The sequence below is a fragment of the Lactuca serriola genome, chromosome 6 (genome assembly GCF_051521515.1).
Source record: "Lactuca serriola cultivar US96UC23 chromosome 6, Lser_US96UC23_V15, whole genome shotgun sequence".
NCBI classification, from domain to species: domain Eukaryota; kingdom Viridiplantae; phylum Streptophyta; class Magnoliopsida; order Asterales; family Asteraceae; genus Lactuca; species Lactuca serriola.
The window spans coordinates 137,848,876-137,867,089 of NC_136413.1; the positions used below are offsets into that span (position 1 = coordinate 137,848,876).

Consider the following 18,214-nt stretch of genomic DNA (forward strand, 5'->3'; position numbering starts at 1 on the left):
CTATAGAAATGAAGGAGTAGTAGAGCTGACTCATTGGATCAAAAAGATGGAGTCAGTATTTGAAATCAGCTTCTATGCTAAAGATTGCAAAGTTAGGTTTTCTTCCTTTACCTTTGAGGACGCAACATTGTCATGGTGGAACAAACATGCCAAAACCATGAGTATTAGAATGGCTAAGGCCATCTCCTGGGATGAACTAAAGCGGCTACTAATAAATGAGTATTGTCCAAGAGCAGAGATGCAAAAGTCAAAACAAGAGCTTCAGAATGATACCTTGCAAGATGAAGACATTATAGCTTATACCAACCTCTTTAACGATTTTCCTATTTCGGTCCTAACCTTGTTGCCCCAAGGTACAAGAAGATAGAGAGGTGAATATGGGGATTAGTTTAACTTATTCAAGGGTTGGTCACTGCATCCAGACCAATTACATACAGTAGTACCAAAAAGCTGGCCTTTAACCTGACAAATTAGGAAATATGTCAGGGAACTATGGTCCCAAAAGCTAGCCTTCCAAAGTTTGGAAACAACAAGAGGAAGTTTGATGGTGACTCGGATCAACCATCATGTGGAAAACAAGATGTGGGGAAAGTTTACATAGTAACCATCTTATGATGCACTCCACTAAGGAAGTATCAAGGAGATCTGCTGTTATGCATTGAGTGTCACTATCACCACCTAGATGCATGTATATAATTGATCAATAACATATTTGATAGGAAGGGCCACACCACTAAGTTTTGTAGAAACCTGACTTGAACTCCAAACCTAGGAAATCAGTTAAACTCAAACCTTGAGTTAATCTTTAAGATCAATATCTGTTCTTAATTAGATGTTCCATTCAAGTCTGGTAATACCAGTCAAGACATGAATGAAATATTCAACAAAGTACTCAATATTAAATGAAGTAAACTAGGAGTATAATCAATGTAAAGACATTAAATGAACAAGAAGAATGTTGTGACAGATCTTGACTTGAAATAAAAGTGAAAGTGAATTAAAGAAAAGTTTTGCTATCTTTGGAGTAACAAATCACATTATTTCTTATCATTCAAAAGACTCCTTAAATAAAGTAAGGAGGTACATCGTACAAACTTAAGAGACATTCCTATGACTGGTTAATAATCAGCTACTGACAACTGATTATCTAAAAGATACACACAGATAAGTCATATGAAACGTTACATCATGAATAAGACAAGAAACAATAAATGTTCGAACAGACAAATTGATCTCGGATCTTTACTCCACCTCGGGCTGATCTCCATTTCGGACTCCATCTCTATTTCGAACTTCATCAATCTCGTGGACTGCTGACTTCAGATCATCATACTTGTGATTGCTAGAGGTTCACTTTTCATGTTTCAACAATTGAAACGTTACATCCTGAATAAGACAAGAAACAATAAATGTTCAAACAGACAGACTGATCTCGGATCTTTACTCCACCTCGGACTGATCTTCATTTCGGACTCCATCTCTATTTTGCAATACATCAATCTTATAGACTGCTGACTTCGGAACTCCATGCTTGTGATTGCTAGTGATTCACTTTTCATGTTTCAACACATTAGCCTTTTTTATATATTCTAATTTGTCCTTCGCTTTGGTTTTAATTGTTTCTAACCTTTATATATTATCAACAAATATCATAAATAAAAGAAATATTGTAATTTGGTATTAATTACTATTATGTGTTAGTTTCGGGTTTTTTAATTATATATATATATATATATATATATATATATATATATATATATATATATATATTAAATTTCTTCTAACCTTAGCTACAGGAAACCTGATGTATTTTTGGCATATTTGGTCCACAATCTTTAACCATTTTCATATGTTGTCATTCTTTTTATTAGGGTTTTCATATTTGACTGGTCAATGGTTTCATCGTCTTCTACTGTAACTACAACATGTCTTCCACCACATTTTCTATCCAATGGGATGCTTACACAACTGCTTCCACCGCCTCAATACTTACATAGCTTTTCCTCACCGTCTTTCTATCTCTGGTCATTCTCTACCCCTCTGCTTTCTTCTACCGCCTAAACCCGATTGATCTTCAAGAATCCCCAAAAAATCGTCTTCATCATCAACAATAGATAACCACCGCTTATCCACCGCTTCATTTCTCTTTTTCATCCTTCCTCCCAGCGTTCCCTTTTTTCTCCCTTAAAATGATTCTTTATATGTCGATTGTGAATGTAGTTCGTCCTAAACCCCAAACCACAAGATGCACCGATCACAACTGTGTCTCCAACGACTTCTAGCCCTAAACATCATCATTCAGGCCTTTACGCGGAAACATCGAATGCAACATAGTCGAAGCCTGACGATCGCCGACTCCAATCCCAGCTATTCGGAGTGGTCAATGGTCGGTGCATTAACTCTCTTCTGCCATGGATTCCATCATCGCACTCAACAAACTATGGATTCCCGTCCGATTTCATAGTTCTCTCTCTGTAAGCCCTACACCCAAAAATGGTCCTCGTTCCTCGAATTATCGTCTTCTCAAAATTAGGGTATTCATTTTTTAATCGTCGTTAGTTTCCTCATAAGAAGGCATCATTTATGTTTTGTAAAATGTTTACAGGTGGAATCTCTATTAATACAAATTTGTGATACAACCTCAATTGCTGAGTTTGAATTGAAAGTAAGTAGTTTTTTTTTCGGTTTCTGATTGGATTGACATGCTTATAGATTCAATATCCTACATGTTTTTTTTTTTGCTAAAAGGCCATGATGTTGGCCTATTTCAATTTGGAATTGATGAATTCAGGGTAGTTTCTCTAATTTCCGGTGAATTTTGTTCCGCCTGCATCGTCGACTCCTCTCTATTTGGGCGATGATTCTTTGGACCTTATCTGGAACTTCCTTACTCTCAATCGTTGACTCCTCCATCGTTCTCTCCGCCATCCACATCTTCAAGACATCTACATGACAGGAAGGAAAGATGGAAGGAGAGAAGAATATCAGTTGCTTTCTATTATGAAATTTGCTGGCACTTTCAAGTTTCGACTCTTAGTGATGCCCATCTCTTTCAAATATTTGAAGAACATAGAAACGGATTCATCTGGGAATTTCATTGTTTATCAAGAGGTATAATCTTTATTCCTAAAAATTCAGATTGTCTTTTGCTTTTTTTATTCTACTGTGTATCTGTGTTTAAATTTGGAATTTATGCAGATGCGATGTTATTTTTTGACTGCTCAAAGACTAGACACTGAATCTTCCATGGAAGCAGTTATAGGTTTCCAAATGAACAAAGGAAAAGAAGATGTTTATTTTGCTATAAGAGGGTCAAAAACTGCAGATGATGTAATTCTAATTGAAAGAAATAGGGAAAGAAACGTCCAACGTTGGAAGGTCGCGAGTAAAAAATATTGTAAGGACCACTTTTGCTGTTTTACATTAATGGTGTAATAAACTGAATATGATATCTTTTTGCAGGGTCCAAAACTAATAATATAATATGAATTTTAAAGCTATTGTGGGAGAAATAACATGTGTCATCTTCTTTGTGGTTGGATGAGGGGTACATTTGGTAACTCTATACCTTATATTCCTATTTATTTTACTTTCAACCAACATCTCACTAAAGGCCACGAATATGGTAATTGGTGGGCTCGAACCTCATTTTATAGAAGAGGTGAAGTTATTGAACAACTTGAAAGAATAGGAAAAAGGGTTGCTTTTCAATTTTTTTCTCATAACAAATATTTAGTCCATCATAACAAATACAATAGACACATGCATTTATTTGGGATACTGATGCATGGGGTGTGGACTGGAACTGCATCCTTATGCCAGTCACATCCTTGGCCTCTAGCCATTCTTCCTAATGGACATGTATTGGGATTTCTTGCTAATACAACAAAATGCTATCATGTGCTTAAAACTCCCAACTTATGTCATTTTTTCCATTCTAAGAATGCTTTTCTCTTTATCGATTTTTTTTAAATATATTTCATAGATTGATATGCGTAAAGAATTTAAAGCAAAGCTAATTTCCCCATCATGTTTTACTATGATAACAATTGGTCTATTTGCTTCAGTAAACGATGTTTTGACATCATTATCACATGCGATTGGTAATGTTCCGAAAACTATAATGAACTTTTACATCTCTTCCAAATACTTTTTTTTGAAGGTTATTTGTTTTTGCTGATAGGAACTGATTTCATGCCACCAAAGTGGTCATTGGTGACAAAAGATTGATCCATTCGTCCTCCCTATGTAGGACTTTCCCAAAATACACACAACATTTTCTGTTTTTGTGTTATAATTTTGTTATTGATGTTAAAATTTTCTAATTTTCTTTATTTTTTGATCAAAAAATGGAGAAACAATCTGAAAAATTAGGATAGGAACATATTGTGTATACTACACTTTATTTGGACAGAAGTTTTGCAGATTGTTATTTGCTGTTCAGAAGGGTATAATAGTCATTTCCACACTATCACATCCGCTCAAAATTTAACAATCTCTTTTTATAGAGTCTTTATCTAGAAAGATGTTATTCAAATTAAACGAACACACTTTGCACATACGACACTTTAGCTACACATAATTTGTTCGAATTATCAGTTGGTGTCCTAAAAAGATGGGTCAATTCGTCCGTTTAGACTCTACATCTACCAACACTAAAGAATTCATAGATATTATTTTCATTATTACACCTTCTTCAAAGTAAATGTTACATTATAAATTTATATGAAATTTTTAAATATCAAGTATTTATACTAACATTTCAAATTATTACGTTCTTCATGTTGTGGTTCCAATTTTAGTTGTTTGGATTAAAATGATTTTGATATTGATCTTCTGATTATATGTCTCTCAATAAATGCATTTTGAGTAAGTGAGTAACCATTAACAAAATTAACTAATAAGAAATATCAAAGTAGGATGCTATAATGAACAAATAAATAAAAGTATATTATTATTTGTTGCATTTTTCATTATGTGTTGACAATTTTTGTTTTGCAGAGAGTTCACCAACTACAAAGTGTAGGGGTCGTGGTGTTCATATATCATCTAGAGAATAGAACCGTATAGCATTTCGAAGATAAATGGTCAACAAGAACAGAGCAGCAACCTTTAACAAAGTAGCAACCTCTCGATTTTGTTTGATAATACTTCAAACTCCACTTAGGGTGGCCCTTCAATTTCACAAACTTCAGATTCAATGAAGTAACCAAAATCAGTAGAAAGGCTTTCAGAACCAACAAAAAAATTGCAAACCCTTTTCAAGTATTCCTTTTTAAAGTATTTTATAATTTAAACAGGGAAGAAAGTTCAACACGTTTCCTGAAAAGCTCAATCCAGATTTCATTTTATTTTTATTTTATAATTTATTTTAATGACATGAGAATGGTGTAAATTATGTCAGGTTGAGATGCATATACAATAATCAAGGATTTTGGTATCTTGATCATTTAGATGTCCAACAGGAAGGTGTTTATGATATTGAGCAAGACCGTGTGCTTAGTGGAGAAGTTTATATGTGGAATGAGACTGCTCTGCAGCTGCTGCAGGTATTATAACATTTTGAAAAAATCTTGCTATTAGGGGTAAATAAGTAAATATACTTACGGTATGTTATTTTGCATGATAGGGCATCCTTCCTTGGATGAGCAGACGAACCTGCAGCTACAATCTTAAAAGGATCGAATCAGGGGCATTTTCACGTCTTTTGTGTACCTACTTTCTTTTGTTAGCACCGTTCTTTCTTTAATCTCTTAAAATAGTTCGTTGCTATTTCTGATTTATACCTAAAAAATGCATACAGTAAAATAAAGTCGATTTTATTTTGTTTTGTTTTATTAATCCTTTCTTGATTGATTATGATTCCTTCATATTCTTGATTTCTATTTCTTTTGTCAGATTCACTTCCTTCCAAACACCCTTAAGAAAATCCTTAACATTATGTGAAATCCATTCTTATTTTGTTAGAAATGGGAATCGACATGTTTGACTTTGACCTCAAAAGGAATCATTAGATTTTGTGATTCGTGTCCCGTTGTAACGAAAAAGTTGAACGGCAAATACACTTACGGTGGTAACAGATTCGAGGTAATTCCATTGTTTACATTTATAGTGTCTGGTATGATGGAATGGAATCATCCATTCCATCAGAATGGAATCATCCATTCCTTCGGAATGACATGAAAAATGTTTGTTTCTCTAACAGAATGGAATAGGTTATTCATTATGGTGTCCATTCCATTCAATCCAACTAAACACATTTTTTAATCATGAAACAAGTGGAGGTTGATGATCTTCAAGAACTGCTATTACCTCAAGAGCATAGAATACCAACAAATATTACATAGTATTTCTGATGAGATTCCTTCTGCCATTTTTTGTCTTTAACATATTTTATGCTTTTTGACATATTTCATTTTGTTGGTTTTACAGATTATGGATTATATCATCAGTATTCAAAATTTTGTATTAGAGCATTGCAGTTTTGATCTGTTTCCATGTCTTTATGTTTGATTTCCTTCATCTCTAATTTATTTGTGTCACACTTAGATACGAGAGCATTCAATAAAAGCAGCATATCATGCACTCCATAACAAAATTAACGACCAACTATATACTTATAAACCAACATAAGAGTTGTACAATTTTTTTTTTTGAGGAACGTGATTCATTTGCAATCAACCGATGGCTTCCAACCCCCGCAACGCGGGGAAGCTTCACTAGTTATATATTCATTATTTTAAAGTAATAAAGTATTTCTTTAGTTATTGATTTCATATTTATTAAGATTCATTTTTATTAATTTATAAAATTATAGTATTTTATTTTTATTTTGAAAAATATCAAGAAAATGAGATGCGATTATATTTTAGGATGAGTAAATTACAAAAATGATCATTGTGGTTTTCTTGAATTCTCGGTTTTAGTCTTTAAATTTAAATTTGATAGAATATATCTCTATAGGTTGTGAAAATTGCACTATTGATCATTAGTCCATATAAAAAGACAAAATTTTCATTTCTTTATTTTTAATTTTTCTTTATATATATATATATATATATATATATATATATATATATATATATATATATATATATATATATATATATAATTGTTTTTTATCTTTATTTTAATAGATTTGATATAGATTATTTATAAAATTATTTTTATTTTATAAATCAATTATCTAAATTATATGAAATCATATTATTATTATTATTATTATTATTATTATTATTATTGTTGTTGTTGTTGTTGTTGTTGTTGTTGTTATTATTATTATAATTATTATTAATTTTTTTATTTTTTTTATGGTTTAAAATTCTTTTAATATTTTTAACGTTTTATTTAAATATATTTTTAATGTTTTTTTTTTTTTGACGTTCTGTTCGTCAAATATAATTATTTAATGTTTTTTTATGTGTTTTTTTTTTTTGAAATCATTACTTATATGTAGGGCTGTAAACTAACTGAATGTTTGGTGAACCGTTCGTAAACTGTTCGGCGGGAATTCATTATCATTTGTTTATTTACTAAATAAATGAACATGAGCAAAAATTATTGTTCGTTTAGTTTAACGAACAAACATGAACAACGGTCTTGTTCGTTCATTTATGTTTGTAAAAGCTCACTTATAATGTTCGTTTACGTTCATTTATGTTCGTTCGATTAATTTATTTATACTCATTTATGTTCAATTCTTTTATTATATTACAACATTATATGTTCATTTATATTTATATATGTTCAATTGCGTTTGTTTATCTTTGTTCGTTTATATTCGTTTAGTATAATATGGTAATACAATAAAAAAAATTGAACATCTCCTCTAATAAATAAAGGGTTTTTTTTGTCACATGTAATCTTCTTTTTCATTTGGACACATGACATTTTTTAAAATTTTTAAATTTTTTATTTTTCACTTGTTATTTTATGATATTTTTCATTTTATTTAATTAAAATTCTATATTTAATATGTAAGGTAATATATATATATATATATATATATATATATATATATATATATATATATATACTAATAAAAGAGTAGTCATTTTGCCAAGTGTCATAATATTAGAACTCCTAATTAATATGATGCCACTTGTCATTTTATTAATTCTCCATTTTAAATTCATTAAACCTCCTAATTAATGTGATGTCATTTGTCAATCTATTTATTCTTTATTTTAAATTTTAAATTTTAAATTTTATATTATTGTTTTCATTAGTTCACAAATAAAAAGAGTCTAATATATGATAAATTAATTACACATATTTATTTGAATCAATAATTATAATTTTACATAACTAATAAAAAAATCTCTTAATTAATAATGTATTTAAAGTTTTATATAAAATAATTGATTAATAATTTTGAATTTTTTACTATGAATATTTAATCAATTTTGTAACCATAGTTTCCACGGGTTATAAACTAATATATATATATATATATATATATATATATATATATATATATATATATATATATATATGTAAGATATTTGTTAGAAAAAGTTTATATATGTAATGTATTCAATCCATTAAAGACTCATTAATTTTAATAATTCAAAAAATTTCTCATTTTCTTATAAATTCAAACTTTTGAAATTGTTAAATTTTTATATTTAATTTTTTTTTTAAAATAAACTCATGTAATACATGGGTATCACACTTAGTCTCCGCTAATAAATGAAAGTTTTTTTTGTCACATGTCATCTTCTCATTCATTTGGACACATGACATTTTTTAAAATTTTAAAATTTTTTATTTTCCACTTGTCATTTTATGATAATTTTCAATTTATTAAATTAAAATTTCATATTTTATATATAAGGTAATATATATATATATATATATATATATATATATATATATATATATATATATATATATATATATATATATATATGTAATATATTTATTAGAAAGAATTTATATATGTAATGTATTCAATACATTAAAGTCTCATTAATTTTAAAAATTCAAAAAATTTCTCATTTTTCTTATAAATTCAAACTTTTCAAATTGTTAAAATTTCATATTTAATTTTTTTTAAAATAAACTTATGTAATACATTGGTCTCACACCTAGTAAATAAATATATTCAAACAGTTTTCAAATCTGGAAAGTATGATTGCTCTAACGAGTTGTTTTCATATCCAGTTGTCCAGTGAAGATGACATTGTAAAGAAAAAGGATGACGAGGGTAAGGGTGGCAGTGGAAAGACAACGACGACAACGAGTGTCCAGTGATGACGACAACGGCGATGGTGCATCTATGATGGTGGGCCGGTAGACGGTAGCCGACAAACTACAGTAGTGAGCTGACAATGGCGGTTATTGTCCCTCATAAAATGACGGGAAAGAAAGATACGATGCTTATATATGTGAATGGGATAGGGAATTTTAATATACAATAAGGACCAATTTTAATGTTTCGTATAAAATAAAAATGAAATGTTAAGGAAAGTACACCCTTCATTTAAGTCACGAAACATAATAATGTTTGCAATTTTCTCTCTACGAAGTATATGAAAGTTTGGATCCTAATAATTTCGTATGTTTTGATAGTTCATAATTATTACTGTAAGTTATACCATTGATACCATTGATTAATTGGTTTATTTAAACATGCTTGTAGATTTTGCGATATTTATGTACACCATAATTTATTATTTATTCTTTAATTTTATTATACAATCTAATTAAATAATACTTATTTAAAAATCGCGATAAGATGCTTCTTACGGCTGGTGTGAATATGGGGTGTGAATATGGGTTGTGATCCATCAATCCATCATTATAAATTGTCTGCACCAATTCTGTCTAATTTGATTTTTTTTAGCATTGCGTGATTCATACAAACACGTATTTTCTTGAAATAATATTATTCCATTTTCACATGTCTCATCTTACTATTTTCACTTTTGCAATGACGTAATTCATCCAACCAAATACTTTTCCTGAATATATTCATTTCAGTTTTCACATGTTTAGTTTTATTATATCATTTTGCAATCTCATGCAAAGTTCAAGATATTTAAAGTTATAGTGTTCTTTTATGAATAATAACAAAACTACAAAAGGTGCCTGTAGATGAAAAACAATATTTCCCCTTTGAGAAAAGGTAAATTCATATACGGTACACACTAGATAAGATAAGCACCGTCAATATTATAGTGGCCATTATGTAAATATAGGTTACTATTCGTGTAATTTGACAGTTTAAATAACAAAAATAATATTATAATAAATGATTTACTATAAAAGAATAAACAATAAAATTCAAATATATGTATATAAATAAAAACTAATAAATCAAAAAACAAATAATAATTAGATTGTAAATTGATGTTTTAATGAGAGATCCAACTATCAAATTTGGAGTTCCTAATTTCATGTTGATCTTTTAAGTGGTTTAGATGCAAACATACCAGTATCTAGTAACAAGTCTAACACATATTGTCTTTGAAAAATAATCATTCCTTCGGGAGATCTTGCAATTTCCAAGCCTAGAAAATGTTTCAGTTTTCCTAGATCGCATAGTCGAAAGTTTCCACTCAATCTTTTTTTTATTTATTAATGGCATCAATAGAAGATCTAGTAATGACTATGTCATCAAGATAAACCAAAAGAGCTATAAATTTGTCATCTTTTCCTTTGACAAATAATAAAAAATCAGCTTGTGATTGAGTAGAAAACTTGAGAATTTTGCATATCATTTCCTTGAAGCTTATCCAAGCCCATATATAGATTTCTCAAAGTTTAGAAACTAATTTTGTTGTTGAATTTGTTGAAACATAATGACTATATCCTTGAGGGATCTGCATATACACTACTTCTTAATCTTCATTTAAAAAGGCATTGTCCACATCAAGTTGAATAAGAGGCCAGTATTTTTTGCAACAATTATGATCAACAATTTTACTGTTACTAGTTTCGCAACTAGAGAAAAAGTGTCCAAAAAATCAACCCCTTCTTGCTGATTGTATCATTTTGCTACTAACCGTGCCTTATATCTCTTTATTGTACCATTAGCCTTCCTTTTAAGTTTGTAAACCCATTGCATCCCAAAGGTGTTCGATCAGGAGGTAGGTGTACAATAGTCCATGTATTGTTTAGTTCCAATACATGTAATTCCTTATCCATTGCTTGTTTTAAGAATGTTGAATAGATTCTTTAAAAGATGAAGGTTCCTGTTGAGTGGCTATGACATAAATGTATGCTTGAAAAGAAGGAGACAATTAAAAATATGATAAAACATTGGATAAAGGGTATTTTGTGGATTTTTTTGTTTAATCAACATGAACACAATTGATGAGTTGACAATAATAATCATGAAGATATAAAGGAGGATGTCTATGTCTTTTGGGTCTTGATATGTTAGTTTGGGTATTTTGGGTATTTTATGAGTGTATGGGTGAATTTATGGGTGGAAAAAATGTGGAAATGGACGGTAAAGGATTTAAAAGAGTATGATAAATGAAAGGGTTTGTATGTATAAGGTTTGAAGCATTTTTGAATGGGAATATATCCTCATGAAAAACAACATCTCGTAAATTAAATTTGTTTTGTTTCCAAATCCATTAACTTGTAGGCTTTCGTCCCTTGTGGATATCCAATAAAGACACATGCTCTTGCTCTTTGATTAAATTTATTTCTTTGAGAAAATAAAGTGCATGCAAAAACCAAACGACCAAAAGTTCTAAGTTGTGAATACTTTGGTTGTTCTTTGTATAGCTTGAAAAATGGTGAAATATTACCCAAAGACTTTAAAGGAATTTTGATTATCAAGAAGGTAGTTGTGGACATGCAATCATACCAGTATTCAAATGACAAATGAGCTTGATAACACAAGGCTCTTATAACATTTAATAAATGTTGGTGTTTTCTTTCCATAATAGAGTTTTGTTGTGATGTTTCAACACAAGAAAAGTGGTGAACAACTTCTTTTTCTATGAAAAATTCTTTAAATTGTAACTTCTTTGCATTGTCTGATCTGAAAGTCATAATATGAATTTGAAATTTTTTCAAAATCATTTGAAAAAATTGAGGTATAACAACTTGTGCTTCAAATTTATGTCTTATCAAATAGATCCATGTAAATATGGTACTATCATTCACAATTGTAATGAAAAATCGATGCCCTTATGTAGCACCTGGTTTCTGGTACGTAAATCTCACTTGTGTATTATCCATTTTTTTTTAGCCTTGGACTCGGCGAGTCATAGGTCCGACTCGCCGAGTAGATACGGGACCCGGGACATGATTAAGTTGGCAACTCGGCGAGTCCATATCCTGTACTTGGCGAGTCACCGCTGTTGGATGAAACCCTAAGTTTCAGGGGTTTACACCCTATTTAAACCTCATGTCCGCCCCAAGCCAGCCCCCATTCACCTCAGAGCTCCCAACCCTCGTTCCAAAGCTTGTTTCCTTGAGAGTTTGAAGCATTTTGTGTGTTCTTGAAGGATTTGAGAAGGAAGTGGAGTAGATCAAGAGGAAGGGAAGGAAGCCAAGCATCTTAGTGTTCTCTCAGTGATTTCCTTGAGGTATAACCCGTTTTCCCTCTGTTTTTATGCTTATTGCTCCATTAAGTCTTTCTTGAGCCCTTCCCCAAACTTGTATGTGCAATATAAGTCGTAATAAGTTGATTGGCCTTTAGATCTAGGCAAGATTGAGCTCCAGGAGCTCAGATCCGTTACCTTTGTGGACCCATAATGCTTGTTCACCCTAGATCTACCCTTTTGAGGCATTTTGAGCCCTAAATCCCTCATTGGTGAGTATCTACACGTAAAGTTGGAAACTTTACGTGTCATTCATGTTCTAGGAACCCAGATCTGTGAATGGCATAGACTGGAATCGAGCAAAATCGTGTATATAGTGATTGCATGGCGATGACTCGGCGAGTCATTCATACGACTCGGCGAGTCTGCTCGCGAGTCTCCGAGTTGTCCCCTTTTCGTTATGTCGAGTGCGAGTAGTGAGTCATGGGGTGTGACTCAGTGAGTTGGAAGCCAAACTCATCCATGGAGGAACTCGGCGAGTCCATGCCCTGACTCGGCGAGTTCAAGGCAATCTCCTTAGATCAAGAACAAACTCGGCGAGTTGTTCATACAACTCGGCGCGTCACAGCATAAAGTGTTCTTCGGATGAAGATGAACTCAACGAGTTGTTCACACAACTCGGCGAGTAGGATGAAGGACTTGAACCTCAGTTTAGAAGAAGAACTCGTCGAGTCAACGCCTAACTCAACGAGTAGGGACGGGATCCAGGACAATCGATTGGATAGGGACTCGGCGAGTTGGAGAGCCAACTCGGCGAGTCGGGTCAACTGAAAGTTGACTCTGACTTTGACTTAGGGCATGATCAGGGGTAAAATGGTCATTTTACCCAAAGGACAGTTAGCAGTGTTTGATTGAGTATGTTGTGGGAATTACAACTGGAGGATTTCCGGAGCAGCAGCAGCAGCAGTAGACAGTCAGTTCCCAATCAGATCAGCAGCTACTTTGAGGTGAGTTACCTTCCAGTAGCGGTGGGTCTAAGGCCACAATGCCAGCCCACCAGTAGGAGACATATGATAGATGATTGTCTCTGTGATATCATCTAGGTTTGCTACTACCTAATATGTTATATGCTAGCATGATATGTTATATGTGATAGTAGTATAGTTCGGTTGTTAGGACCGGAGGGTAGTCAGACACCCCAGATACGTCTGACAGTATGTGATGTTATGTTTATATGCTAGCATGATCTGTTATATGAGTTAGAGGTAGTAGGAGGGGAGCAGTCCCCGAGTTCGGTTGTTAGGACTCAAGGGTAGTTCAGACACCCCAGATATGTCTGATAATATGTTATGTTATGATATGTGATAGTAGTAGCAGTAGGGGTGAAATAGTCCCCGAGGATCGGTTGCCAGGACCGGCGGGTAGTCAGCACCCCAGAATGGCTTGACACGGGTAGTCAGCACCCCAGAATGGCTTGACACGGGTAGGACGGCACCCCAGAATGGCCGCACGGGTAGTCGGCACCCCATAATGGCCGTACCGGGTAGTCAGGCACCCCAGAATAGCCTGGCAGTATGTATGATATGTGTTGTATGGTATGTGGTACGATGGGGGAACTCACTAAGCTTTGTGCTTATGTTTCTTAGTTGTTGTTTTAGGTACCTCTTCAGCCAGGGGGAAGGAGCAGGCGCGGTAGCGGCTCATCACACACACTCCTTGATTCCGCATTTATGAGTTTACCCTGGGATTGATACTCTGATATTTCGATTGGTTGTATGATTTGGCTTTTAGTCATGGTTTACGTTGTGATGTGGTTTGATCAAACAATGTTTTTAATTATTAATGTTTTCTAAAGTAATGTTTTAAAAACGAAATTTTTGGACGTGAAAATTGGGTCGTTACAAGTTGGTATCAGAGCCCTGGTTTGAGGGATTCGGACACACCTTTGGGGTGCTGACTACCCGTGTCAAGCTGTTCTGGGGTGCTGACTACCCGGTATTCGGCACTCTAAGATTATCTGAGCCTCGTCACATGTGATGGTATTCGGGTAATGGCTAATTGGCATTACAAGGAGGCCTGCAGCAGCTGAGGACTGGATAAAGTAGAACCAGAGATTTCCCTAGGGCAAGCCTAGGATGAGTATAGCAGTGATCAGCGGTAGTGAAGGGGATCTGGTGGAGTCGAGGCATTCCTTGAAGAAGGTACGGATAGATGTGGAAGGTAGTATGGACCCGTACTACTGAAAGCAGAGGATCTGTACCCGAACCAAGGAAGGCCAAGATAAGACCAGGGAACTTGTAAGTAGTTGTGATCCCTCAGGAAGTATCAGTATCACTAATGATTGTTGTGATGTATTGCAGAATGGTGGTACTTCGATCGAGGCCGATAGATGGCGGTTCAGGAGAGGGGTCAGGTTCGGGATCAGGTTCCAAGCAGGTAGATGAGGGACTACGCGAGTTCATCGCGTCAGAGATCACCAGGGGTATCCTGGAGTCGACTCCCATTATCTTCGGGTCGATCAAGGAAGGGATCATCGAGTTGATGGAGGATCGCCTCAGGGCGTTCAGGAGCGACATGGCATCTGGCCAGTCGGGATCTCGCACACTGTCCTTTAAGGACTTCAGGGGCAATGGTGCGCCGGATTTCCATGGGGTGAAAGACCCCATTGCCGCCAGACGATGGATTGCAGACATCGAGTCTGCACAGTTAACTAGCTTCTGCCCCGAGGGGTCGAAGATGAGGTATGCAGCAGGGTATTTGCGGGACCGAGCTCGAGATTGGTGGGAGTCAGTGGGAGACTCGTTGGGAGCCTCATCTATCGAGGCCATGACTTGGTCAGATTTTGTGACCAGATTCAGGGCAAAGTTTGCGCCGGCTGTCGAGCTTCAGCAGCTGGCCAGGGAGTTTTTAGACATGAGGCAGACGAATGAGACTGTGGTGGAGATCACCGCCAAGTTCCGGGAGAAGGCTTTGTTGGTGCCCCAGTATGCTGGTGACGAGGATATGAGGAGGACCCGTTATCATGATATGCTACGAGCTGACATCCGGGAGAATGTTAGCTTTTCAGCTTGCCCTACCTTGGACTCTATGATTGCCAGGGCGAGGGAGAGGGAGATAGATTTGGATCACATCCGGAAACAGAAGTCAGATGTGGGACAGACAGGAGGGGCTTCGGGGAAGAAGCCCAAGGGATCAAGATGGTAGGCCGAAAGGCCAGTCAGGACCGAGCCGCTGCAGGAAATGCGGCAGGCCGCACGAGGGGGCTTGCAGGTTGGGATCATCAGGCTGCTACAAGTGCGGCAAGTCTGGGCACTTTAGCAGGGATTGCACTGCTCCGGCAACAGTTATTCAGACATCAGAGTTGATGTGTTTCCACTGCAACCAGAGGGGCCACAAGAAGGCCAATTGCCCCCAGTTGACAGTTTCAGTGCCGGTGAAGGCGCCAGCTCTAACGACCCTGCGGATCACGGATGGCCGGCAGGGCAAGGCAGAGGCTCCAGTGGTGAGGAGCCGAGCATTTCAGTTGACTACCGAGGAGGCACGCGCCGCACCCGATGTGGTGACGGGTATGATTCTTTCCCTCTATTTTTATTTTATGATGTTATGATATTGATATGTGCTCGGTAAATATATTTATGTTTTAGGATCGTTCCATGTGAACGGTATCCCAGTTCAGGTGTTATTCGACTCGGGTGCATCCCGATCATTTGTGTCCCTTGCACTTAGCAAGAAGTTTCCTGAGTCTTCGGGCATGTTGGATTGCCCTTTGGAGGTAGAGATTACTGATGATCGATCGGTGCGAGCATCGATGGTGTTTCGGGATTGCGTATTGCGTCTGTTTGAGGAGCGCTACTTAGTAGACCTGGTTCCCATTCCGCTGCGTGGGAACAAGGTGATTATAGGCATGGATTGGTTGAGCCCTAATGGGGCGGTGATAGATTGCGCGCAGCAGCTAGTGCGGGTCAGGACCCCAAGCGGGGGAGAGCTAGTGATTCATGGCGAGAGGCCGCAGTATGGACCCGCAGTATGTTCAGCAGCGAGGGCGAGACGCTACCTTCAGCAGGGATGCGCAGGATATGTCGCGTACGTGATGGATACCCGGGAGGCGGGTAAGGCGACAGTGAGCGAGGTTCCGGTGGTGCGAGATTTCGCAGATGTTTTCCCAGAGGAGCTTCCTGGGATACCTCCGGAGCGACAAGTGGAGTTCAGGATTGACGTCGTTCCTGGTGCGGCTCCGATAGCCAAGGCACCATATCGGTTGGCTCCTCCCGAGATGCAGGAGTTGTCTACGCAGCTGCAGGAGCTGCTAGACAAGGGATTTATTCGTCCGAGTAGTTCACCCTGGGGAGCCCCGATCCTGTTTGTGAAGAAGAAGGATGGGTCGCACCGGATGTGCATAGACTATCGGGAGCTGAATAAGGTAGCGGTGAAGAACCGTTACCCACTCCCGAGGATTGATGATCTCTTTGACCAGCTTCAGGGAGCGTCTTGGTTTTCCAAGATCGATTTGCGTTCGGGATACCATCAGATGAGGGTCAGGGAGGAGGATACGCAGAAGACCGCGTTTCGGACGCGCTATGGCCACTATGAGTTTGTGGTGATGCCGTTTGGGCTCACCAATGCTCCTGCCGCGTTCATGGACCTCATGAACCGCGTATGCAGACCGATGTTGGATCGGTCTGTGATAGTCTTTATCGATGACATCTTGGTTTATTCCAAGACTCAGGAGGAACATGAGGAGCATCTGAGAGAGGTGTTGGAGACCCTAAGGAGGGAGAGCTTGTATGCCAAGTTCTCCAAGTGTGAGTTTTGGTTGCGCGAGGTGCAATTTCTCGGAGACCTTGTCAACCAGAACGGGATTCTGGTCGATCCGGCCAAGGTCGAGGCCATGATGAGATGGGAGGTTCCGAAGTCTCCATCTGAGATTCAGAGTTTCCTGGGATTAGCAGGCTACTATCGGAGATTTATTCAGGATTTCTCCAAGATAGTCGTACCCCTGACGCGGATGACGAAGAAAGCTGTGGTCTTTCGGTGGGGACCCAAGCAGCAGGCTGCATTTGAGACACTGAGACAGAGACTGTGCGAGGCGCCGATCTTAGCCCTGCCAGAGGGCGTAGAGGATTTTGTGGTTTATTGTGACGCGTCCATTTCAGGGTTGGGCGTGGTACTGATGCAGAGGGGGCATGTCATTGCCTACGCTTCGAGGCAACTCAAGCCTCACGAGGTGAACTACCCGACGCATGATTTGGAGTTGGGGGCGGTGGTTTTTGCCCTCAAGATTTGGCGGCATTACCTCTACGGGGTTCGATGTACCATCTACACGCACCACAAGAGTTTTAGGTACCTCATAGATCAGCCGAATCTGAACATGAGGCAGCGTCGGTGGTTGGACGTGGTGAAGGATTATGATTGTGAGATCCTTTATCACCCGGGGAAGGCCAACGTGGTGGCCGATGCGCTTAGCCGCAAGGCGGCGCCGATCAGGGATACGTGCATCAGGATGACCGTATTGACTCCCCTGTTGGAGCAGATTTGGGAGGCTCAACAGGAGGCTATCAAGGAGGAACATCGGAAGAGCGAGTGTGTGGTGTGTCAGGTTTCCTCCTTCGATTATGATAGCCGAGGACTATTAACACTACACCGTAGGGTGTGGGTGCCGTATCACGGAGGCGTGCGCCAAATTTTGATGGAGGAGGCGCACAAGTCCC

The 18,214-nt window shown here is 36.7% G+C and overlaps 1 protein-coding gene across 11 annotated transcripts; it reads left to right on the forward strand.

Moving 5' to 3' along the window:
* The first annotated feature begins 1,911 nt into the window (after nucleotides 1-1,911).
* Nucleotides 1,912-5,841, forward strand: LOC145056938 (uncharacterized). 11 transcript variants are annotated; one of them, XM_079004674.1, is made up of 9 exons: nucleotides 1,912-2,534; nucleotides 2,606-2,665; nucleotides 2,792-3,111; nucleotides 3,199-3,397; nucleotides 3,463-3,556; nucleotides 4,163-4,248; nucleotides 4,356-4,448; nucleotides 5,002-5,549; nucleotides 5,630-5,841. In XM_079004674.1, the coding sequence occupies exons 3-5, from the start codon at nucleotides 2,950-2,952 to the stop codon at nucleotides 3,486-3,488; spliced, it is 387 nt and encodes a 128-aa protein (XP_078860800.1). In that variant the 5' UTR covers nucleotides 1,912-2,534; nucleotides 2,606-2,665; nucleotides 2,792-2,949; the 3' UTR covers nucleotides 3,489-3,556; nucleotides 4,163-4,248; nucleotides 4,356-4,448; nucleotides 5,002-5,549; nucleotides 5,630-5,841. The 11 variants fall into 11 exon arrangements, with proteins under 11 accessions (XP_078860800.1, XP_078860799.1, XP_078860798.1 ...); XM_079004673.1 differs by having other exon boundaries at nucleotides 4,184-4,248; XM_079004680.1 differs by lacking the exon at nucleotides 4,356-4,448 and having other exon boundaries at nucleotides 1,913-2,534; nucleotides 4,184-4,248; nucleotides 5,002-5,120; nucleotides 5,405-5,549.
* Nucleotides 5,842-18,214: the final 12,373 nt, after the last annotated feature.

What these genes read in the sequence shown, in the direction of transcription:
- LOC145056938 (XM_079004674.1), top strand. Translation starts at nt 2,950, where the DNA reads ATGACAGGAAGGAAAGATGGAAGGAGAGAAGAATATCAGTTGCTTTCT. An exon ending in ATTTCATTGTTTATCAAGAG is followed by an intron (nt 3,112 to 3,198) that starts GTATAATCTTTA and finishes GAATTTATGCAG; the next exon opens with ATGCGATGTTATTTTTTGAC. An exon ending in GGTCGCGAGTAAAAAATATT is followed by an intron (nt 3,398 to 3,462) that starts GTAAGGACCACT and finishes ATCTTTTTGCAG; the next exon opens with GGTCCAAAACTAATAATATA.